The 9,233-nt window shown below is 42.5% G+C and overlaps 1 protein-coding gene and 1 non-coding gene across 2 annotated transcripts in view; both read left to right on the top strand.

The window, feature by feature from the left end:
- KIF28P overlaps positions 1 to 9,233 on the top strand; it is a 33,832-nt gene that overhangs the window by 5,724 nt on the left and 18,875 nt on the right. Inside the window, 4 exon segments of the mRNA XM_008580821.1 lie at positions 1,027 to 1,178; positions 5,597 to 5,639; positions 5,641 to 5,704; positions 7,197 to 7,201. Of these exon segments, the coding sequence (XP_008579043.1) occupies positions 1,027 to 1,178; positions 5,597 to 5,639; positions 5,641 to 5,704; positions 7,197 to 7,201 (264 nt within the window).
- Positions 8,651 to 8,724, top strand: TRNAI-GAU. The gene has a single exon. It is a non-coding gene; the product is annotated as a tRNA-Ile (tRNA).

Below are 9,233 nucleotides of genomic sequence, written 5' to 3' on the forward strand. Positions count from 1 at the left end.
TCTATACAACAGCACTAGTTTGGTCTTGAAATGGTTATTCACAAATCCTGGGGAAATGCCACAGTTAGCTTTGACCTTACCACTTCTGTCCCCTAAGTCACAGTACCAGTAATAGATGGATTAGCAATTAATGAAAATCATCCTGCTCTCATCAGTGTTTTCTGCAAAAAACACTGGGTCATGTATAAGTGTGACTCCGTTATTTACCAGCTCTAAAACACCAGGAAAAAAAAAATGAGTGAACAGATTTAGTAGCAAACTGTGTCGGGGTCAAAAGTAACACCAGCTGATATTTTCTGCCAGGCGTGTGTTGGCACCATTACACCCATCACCTTCAACCCTCACAACATCTATTTATTTTATTACTACTATGTGTTACTACCACCGTTTCAGAGTTGAGAAAGTTGAAATTCAGAAAGTTGAGTCATGTGCTCGTAGTCACGTAGCCAGCAAGGGAATCTGTAGGATTCTAAAATTCGTGTTCTTTCTACCTGACTGCACAATTCTCAACAGTTACTAATTTTGCAGATTTCACAATATTTTATATTTTTAAAATGTTATTGACTATATAAATCCTGGAGCAATAATTAGTATCTAAATACATCCTGGCAAAAGAGCTTGGCCAAACTGGGAAGGGGCAACTGAGACTTTGGGCTTGGTAATGTATTATTGTAAAATGTCATTGTAAAGAGGGTGGCATTTTATTTTATTTATTTATTTTTAAATTTTTATTTATTTATTTTTTTTGTCCTTTTTTGAGACTGGCCACACTGCGCTCAGCCAGTGAGTGCACCGGTCATCCCTATATAGGATCCAAACCCGCGGCGGGAGCGCTGCTGCGCTCCCAGCGCCGCACTCTCCCGAGTGCGCCATGGGCTCGGCCCAAGAGGGTGGCATTTTAATTTGTGATTTTTATTCTCTGTTTTGAGTCTGAAATACAATTAGCAGGGCCATGGAAACACAGACACTAGATTGACTTTATGTGGCCTGCCACCCTCTGACATGGCCTGTGGTGCTTTTCTACAGGTTTTCCTAGACAGAGACCTCACCAAACAATCCAGCATTAATTTGGTGGATTTAGCAGGAGGTAAAAGGCAGAAATCTTCAGGATCCGGAGACAGACTGAGGGAAGGATCACGAGTGAACTTAAGTTTAACCAACTTAGGAAATGTTATCAGGTAAATAATCAGGCACAGGTATTTGTGCCACAGAAATGACGTCAGGTATTAAAAATTAGATGGATTATATATGACCCCTGGTTCATGACCCACTGTTGTCACTGGTTTATAATCCCCCTGCTATATATTTTATTTTAAACTAATTTTTAATAAAATAACACGACCACCCAACCCAAGAACTAGGTGGTATTCTTCTGTCCTCCCTTTGGAAGGAAACAACATCTTGAATTTTAGGTTTTCCTTCCTTCCGTCCCTTTTTTCTTTTTTATTACATGTGAATATTATTGTTTAGGGTAAAATGTTATCTTGTCAACTGGGACTTACTTTACAAAATAAAAACTTTCTTATTAAAGTATAACGTACAGTAATGTACACAAGTCTTAAATGTTCAGTGCAATGAATGTTTATATGTGTATATATCTATGTAATTACCACACAGATCAAGACGTAGAAAACTTCCAAAACCCAGAAGGCTCCCTCACACCCCCTCCCAGTTGACACTCCCACCAAAAGAAATTGATCTTTGTCATCATAGATTAGTTTTGCCTAATTGTATTGATTTTCACATAAATGAGATCATTTATACGAGGTCACTGGCTTTTGCACCTGGCTTCTTTCATGAAGGGGATTGTGTCTATGAGATTAATCAAAGTTGTCGTGTGTAGCAATTATTAGTTCTATTTCATTGCTATGCGGTATTTCACTATGTGAGTATATCACATTGATCCATTCTCCTATTGATGGACATTTAGTCTGTTTCTAGGCTTGGACTATTATGAATAAAGTTGCTGTGAACATTCTTGTACATGTATTTTGGGGAAAATAATCACTCATTCCTCTTGGGTATGAGTCTAGGAGTGGAATTGCTGGGACTTGCTTTTAGATTCAACATTATTAACAATATTTATCTATGTTATGTGTATCTAGAGTTCATTTATTTTCTGTTATTTTAGCAAACACCATGTCTATGAGATTCATTCATGTTGTTGCATGTAACAATGGCTATTATTTCTCAGTGTCATGTGGTATTGCACCAAGGGAATATGCCACAATTTATTCATTCATTCTCCTGATAATTGGCATTTTGGTTGTTTCCAGTGTGTTTGGTTTTGCTATTACAAACAGTGCTACTATCAACATTCCTGTGCAGATCATTGGGTATTAATATATTAAAATTTCTTTTGAGTATAGACAAAGAACTGACTTATAAGATGCGTGAGCACCTAATTTTGCTAGATGGCAAATTGTTTTCCACAGTGGTTGGACCAGTTTACATTCCCAGCAGCAATGTATAAGATATCCTACTGATCAACACCTTTTCTAAGACTTGGTATTGTCAGATTTCTTGACATTTACCAGTTAAATTGATGAAAATGTGTCTTTCTGTGGCCTTGATATTCCTGGTTACTGGCACATTCGAGTATCTCAGTATGTTCATTAGCAATATGTTTCCTCTTGGAATTCCTGTCCTTTGGCTTTTTCCTATTATTCTATTGAGTTATTGTATTTTTTATTGATTCATAGGCATTCTTCACATATTTTTTTATGACTCTTCTCTGGTATACTTAGTATAAATATCTTCTCCTAGTTAGCAGCTTTCACTTTCTTTAAGGTGTCTATTGATGAGCAGAAGCTATGGTTATGGTTTATGTTTTGCATTTTTTGTGTCTTAGGAAAACAAGAGTCAGAAAAATATCTATCTATATAACATTTAAGTTCCTATCCATCTGGAGTTACTTTCTGTGTATGCTGGGCTTAGTTTTAATTATTTTTTCCTTACAGAACACCAATTTTTCCCTTTCTATTTGTTGAGCAGTCCCCCCTTTCCCCAGTGGTCTTCTATGTTACTTCTGTCATATATCAAAATTTAATATATACTTAACTCTGTTTTTTGGCCCTTTAATCTGTTCAGTTGATCAGATATTAAATATAATAAATACTTTATCCTCCTCCTAGATAACAGAAGGATCTCCATCCTACATATGTAAGTGCTGCTATTTCAATTCTATTCTTTAACCTCTAAAATAATATTATTACTATTTTATACAATCAGTGTTCATTAACATTTATCACTTCCCCCTTTTTTATTTTTATTTTTATTTTTGGTGGCTTGTCAGTACAGCAGTCCAGACCCTTGACCTTGGTGTTATAACATCATACTCTAACCATCTGAGCTAACTGTCTAGTCCTCCACCTTTCAAAAATTCCTTCCTTCCTGTGCCTCAGAGCTGCTGTCTTGGGTGAATTTCCTTCTAGTTATAGTATTTTTTTTTTTTCCTTTTTTTGTCTTTTTTCGTGTCCGGCAACGGATCGCAACCCTCAGTGTCGCGCCCGTACCGGACCGGGACCGGCAACAGGATCACAACCCTCGGTGTTGCGCCGCACCTCGCTCAACCAGTGAGCGGGAACCGGTCTGTATGTGGGATCCGAACCCTCGGCGGGAGCGCCACCGTGCTCCCAAGCGGCGCACTGTAGCAGTGCGCCACCGGGCCGGCCCTAGTTATAGTATTTTATAAGAATTTCCTTTAGTGATGATCAGCTGATGGCAAACTCTCAGTTTTTGTTTGGTTGAAACATCTTTATTTCATCTCATTTTTTGAAAGATACTTTTGCTGGGTATAGAATTTCGGATGGGCAGTATTCTCTTTCAGCTCATTAAGTTTTTTACCAACTAATTGCTGTTCCCTTGAAGATAATCTATCTTTTTTCCCTAGCTGATTTTAAGCTCTTCTCTTTATTTTTCATGTTCTCCAATTTCACCATGTTGCATTTGAGTGTAATTTCTATTTATCCTGCTTGAAGTTCCTTGGCTTTCATAGCTCTGTGAATTAGTGCAATTGTGATTTCTTTTGACCTATCTGGTTTGCGAATTCCAACTACACCCATGTTTCATTTGCTGTTAAATCTACCCATGGCGATTTTTTATTTCAATTATTGTATTTCTTTTCTAAAAGAGTGAGCGAGTTACACTCGGGAGAGTGTGGTGCTGATAACACCAAGGCCACGGGTTCGGATCCTATATACGGATGGCCAGTTAGCTCACTTGGGAGAGTGTGGTGCTGGCAACACCAAGTCAAGGGTTAAGATCCCCTTACTGGTTATCTTTTGGAAAAAAAGAAAGAAAAGGACTTCAAGCCACTCCCCAAAACTATCTTCACATTTCCAAACCTGACACCCTCTTCCCCACATCACAGCCCCTTCTCTACACACTAATTCACACCAGCCTGCAATCTCTTTGGCTTTTCCTGGCAAGTGTTAGTGTGTTAGTTCCTCAGATCTGGGCTTTACTCTCTCTGTTACTCTTACCAAACCCAAGTCTGGCTGCCTTGCCCCAAACACTCTGGCTTGGCCCACCAATATCTTGTTACCAAACTCAAGTTCAACTGCCTGCCCCAAAACAAAAACCAAACAAACCAACAGTTAAATGTTGGTGGAACAGGAAGTCAGCTTTTTTTTTTTTTTCCTTTTTGTCTTTTTTCGTGTCCGGCAACGGATCGCAACCCTCAGTGTCGCGCCCGTACTGGACCGGGACTGGCAACGGGATCGCAACCCTCTGTGTTGCGCCCGCACCTCGCTCAGCCAGTGAGTGGGAACCAGTCTGTATGTGGGATCCGAACCCTCGGCGGGAGCGCCGCCACGCTCCCACGTGGCGCACTGTAGCAGTGCGCCACCGGGCCAGCCCAGGAAGTCAGCTTTTATTGGGCTAATCCATCTCCCTGGTAAGCCTGAAGGCCGTCTCCGGGATTCAGGTTGACTGAGGGGTTTTTAAAGAGGGGGTTGAGGGAATGGAACGTGGGACATGAAAATCAGGAGGCAGAGGAAGGTAAGGGACCAGGTGCAAATTCTTGCCAAGGTGCTCTCTGGCCTCTGTTCTCAGCCTTGATATTTTCTTAGGGTCTTGCAGGATTTGATATGCTTCAGAGTGAAGTCACTTTATGGATGTCTCCTTGGTTTCTCAGGGTGTGGACAGTACATGCCTCACGGCAAGTTTGGAACCCCAGGCTGACTGGAAAACAACTTGACATTTATGTAAATAATGTCATCTTGACCCTGTAACCAAGGTTCGAAGTATCAGATAAGCATGGGAAAAGAGGGAACGCAGAGAAATGCAGGCTAAGAAAAAACTGTCTTTTTTTTTTCCTCTTAAAGCCCATGCAGTTTTCGGTCCCACCATGGCTTCAGTCCTGCTCAGTCTAACATGATGGCTTCTCCAGGACTGACTGCAGGGAGGGAGTCGGTGGCCTGCGGTTACCCAACTCACTCCAGCATCTTTGTCTAGAAGGTGCATTGGATATTGTTATCAGGTTTAGGGGGTCAAAGAGGGGATTTGAGAGCTGCTCTGACTTATCCCCAGGGAGGCAGATTTCTTCTTGACACATTCTTTTAATTTGTTGTTTTGTATTTTCTCTTTTATTCAGTGCTCTGGCTGACGCAGCCATGGGGAAGAAAATCTTGCACATTTCCCTACAGAGGTTCTGTGCTGACCAAACTGCTCTGGTCGGCTCTGGGTGGGAACAGCAGAACTAGTTTGCTAAAACGACTTTCCTACAACGTTTTAGACTGATTCAGCTATTAATGTTGTTGTTATTGATATTATTACTGTATTCTTTTCTGTAGTTTTCAGATTCTTTACAAGGAACATATTACTTATGTTATCAGAAAAAAACTAATACAATTTTTTAAATAACACTAACAACATCCTGTTGTCTAAATCAGCAGTCATTTCATGACAAGGTTGGAAATCAATTTGTCTGTGTTAGACGCACAGCAGATATTCAACCTGGAGAGCAGCTAAATTGTGTCATCTCAGCAAATACTCTGGACTCATTATGAAATGGGTACAATGTGGGAGGTGTTAAAATCAGGGCTCTCTGCTCTTCAGCTTCAGCTGCAGGGAGGAGCAAAACTGGGGGTACGCTGCCTCCAGCCTTGTACTGGCCTCTGGTCCACCGTCCTGGTCAGGAGAGAAACCCTGCCTGCTCGGACCTGGTTGGGGCCCTAGCTACGCTAATTGTATGGCTAGGCAATTCATGACTAGAGCCAAAACGTTTCATGATTTTAGTTATACTAAGTTTCCACTTGTATTGTCAGGGCTGGGGCTCAGACCCTTCAAACTCATTGTACAGACTGGGTCACCAGACTCCTCACATGCAGGTCCACGCCACTCTTTTAATTTGTTGTTTTGTATTTTCTCTTTTATTCAGTGCTCTGGCTGACGCAGCCATGGGGAAGAAAATCTTGCACATTTCCCTACAGAGGTTCTGTGCTGACCAAACTGCTCTGGTCGGCTCTGGGTGGGAACAGCAGAACTAGTTTGCTAAAACGACTTTCCTACAACGTTTTAGACTGATTCAGCTATTAATGTTGTTGTTATTGATATTATTACTGTATTCTTTTCTGTAGTTTTCAGATTCTTTACAAGGAACATATTACTTATGTTATCAGAAAAAAACTAATACAATTTTTTAAATAACACTAACAACATCCTGTTGTCTAAATCAGCAGTCATTTCATGACAAGGTTGGAAATCAATTTGTCTGTGTTAGACGCACAGCAGATATTCAACCTGGAGAGCAGCTAAATTGTGTCATCTCAGCAAATACTCTGGACTCATTATGAAATGGGTACAATGTGGGAGGTGTTAAAATCAGGGCTCTCTGCTCTTCAGCTTCAGCTGCAGGGAGGAGCAAAACTGGGGGGACGCTGCCTCCAGCCTTGTACTGGCCTCTGGTCCACCGTCCTGGTCAGGAGAGAAACCCTGCCTGCTCGGACCTGGTTGGGGCCCTAGCTACGCTAATTGTATGGCTAGGCAATTCATGACTAGAGCCAAAACGTTTCATGATTTTAGTTATACTAAGTTTCCACTTGTATTGTCAGGGCTGGGGCTCAGACCCTTCAAACTCATTGTACAGACTGGGTCACCAGACTCCTCACATGCAGGTCCACGCCACGTAATTGGGAAAGATTCTGGGAGCTGCTGGCAGACGACATGAGCTCAGTCCTCAGCAGCAGAAGCAGCAGTGGTGGTGGCCTCTTGGGGCATCCTGCGGGCACTGGTAGCAACAGCCTCCAGCAGCAGTAGCAGCCTCCCCGTGCCACCCCCTGCATCCCGGGAGCAGAGGGCACTGTGGATCAGACCTGCTCATCCTTTATACCTAAGTCCATAACCCAGGACAGCTGGGTGCACATGTGCAATTACGTTAGACAATAACCAAGGAACACCTGGGCACAGGTGCATATTCACATCAAATGCTTGGCAAGATTCTGAACACCTGACGGGCCCTGACCATTTTCCTTCACTTTCCCTACAGTGCACCTCTCTCCAAAATTCCCAGTAGAACATGCCCTTACTCCTAACCACTTCATCTTGCCTAACTACTTTTAAATACTTCATTTTTTTTTTTTTTTCCTTTTTTGTCCTTTTTCGTGTCCGGCAACGGATCGCAACCCTCAGTGTCGCGCCCGTACCGGACCGGGACCAGCAACGGGACCGCAACCCTCGGTGTTGTGCCCACACCTCGCTCAGCCAGTGAGCGGGAATCGGTCTGCATGTGGGATCCGAACCCTCAGCGGGAGCACCACCGCGCTCCCAAGCGGCACACTGTAGCAGTGCGCCACCGGGCCAGCCCCTAAATACTTCATTTTAAAGTTTTTCTGGTTGTCAGTTATCTGTAGACTTCAATGGGACATCNAATTACGTTAGACAATAACCAAGGAACACCTGGGCACAGGTGCATATTCACATCAAATGCTCGGCAAGATTCTGAGCACCTGACGGGCCCTGACCATTTTCCTTCACTTTCCCTACAGTGCACCTCTCTCCAAAATTCCCAGTAGAACACGCCCTTACTCCTAACCACTTCATCTTGCCTAACTACTTTTAAATACTTCATTTTAAAGTTTTTCTGGTTGTCAGTTATCTGTAGACTTCAATGGGACATCCCCCAATGAACTGGAATAAAACGAAGCACGTAAGATGCCCCATGAACGTTAGACAACAGCATTAAATCTAGGGGTCTGAGCAGATGTCTGCAAAGTGCTCTGAGACCAACGGGATGACATCCAGATCTGCAAGACTTGACAAGGACTGACTGAAGGCATTGCAGTGTTTTAACAACAACAACAACAANCCCTATATAGGATCCGAACCCGTGGCCTTGGTGTTATCAGCACCGCACTCTACCAAGTGAGTCACAGGCCAGCCCTAGCACCAATACATTAAAACCTCATTTTAAGGAGATAACAATATCCACCTGAAAATATTGCCACGATGATTAGATGAGGCAATAGAAATGAACAAGCTTTAAAAGCTGTGAAGTTAAACACATAGGATTATTCACTGGGCTCTTAATGCTCTGGACGACGAGCCTGCGGGTGCAGAGATGTGGGCCGCCACCCAGGCACACTGCCTCCCCTGGTCACCTCTGTCACCTGCCCACCTCCAAGGCATCAAAAAGTGTGATTTCGGGGCTGGCCGGTTGGCTCAGTCGGTTAGAGCATGGTGCTGATAACACCAAGGTCCAGGGTTCGATCCCTGAACCGGCCAACCACCAAAAAATAAAAATAAAAAAGTGTGTTTTCTGAATTCTAGAACAATTAATCCAAAGTCAATAGTCAGACTTGAAACTGTACAAGTGGGTGCCAGGAATGGGCAAGTTTTATTGGTCTCTGAAATGCTAGCATTCAACTGTCATTCCAATCCCTGAGAAAATCTGCAGAAGGCTCAGTACCGAGGCAGGGTCATAGGTTAGCCACAGAGGTGTCAGCGTCAGCCAAGGCTGATACCAGCCCATGCTCTGCCACTTAGTATCTGGGGGACCTTGAGCATATCATTTATCTCCAAGCCTAGTTTTCTTTTTTCTTTTTTTCCTTTATTTTTTCTTTATCCATAGGGCTATGATCACTACAAGCCTAGTTTTCCAAGTTACAAAGTTTGAACAGTACTGTAAATTATAAGATGCAAAACTGCTCTATCAATATTAGCTGTTTTAATAACACCAGTAAGCCTCTCTATGAAAAACAAAGTCTGAAAGGGCTGTTTTTACAGATGACAGC

Source organism: Galeopterus variegatus, unplaced genomic scaffold (genome assembly GCF_000696425.1).
Source record: "Galeopterus variegatus unplaced genomic scaffold, G_variegatus-3.0.2 Scaffold2167, whole genome shotgun sequence".
Lineage (NCBI taxonomy): Eukaryota > Metazoa > Chordata > Mammalia > Dermoptera > Cynocephalidae > Galeopterus > Galeopterus variegatus.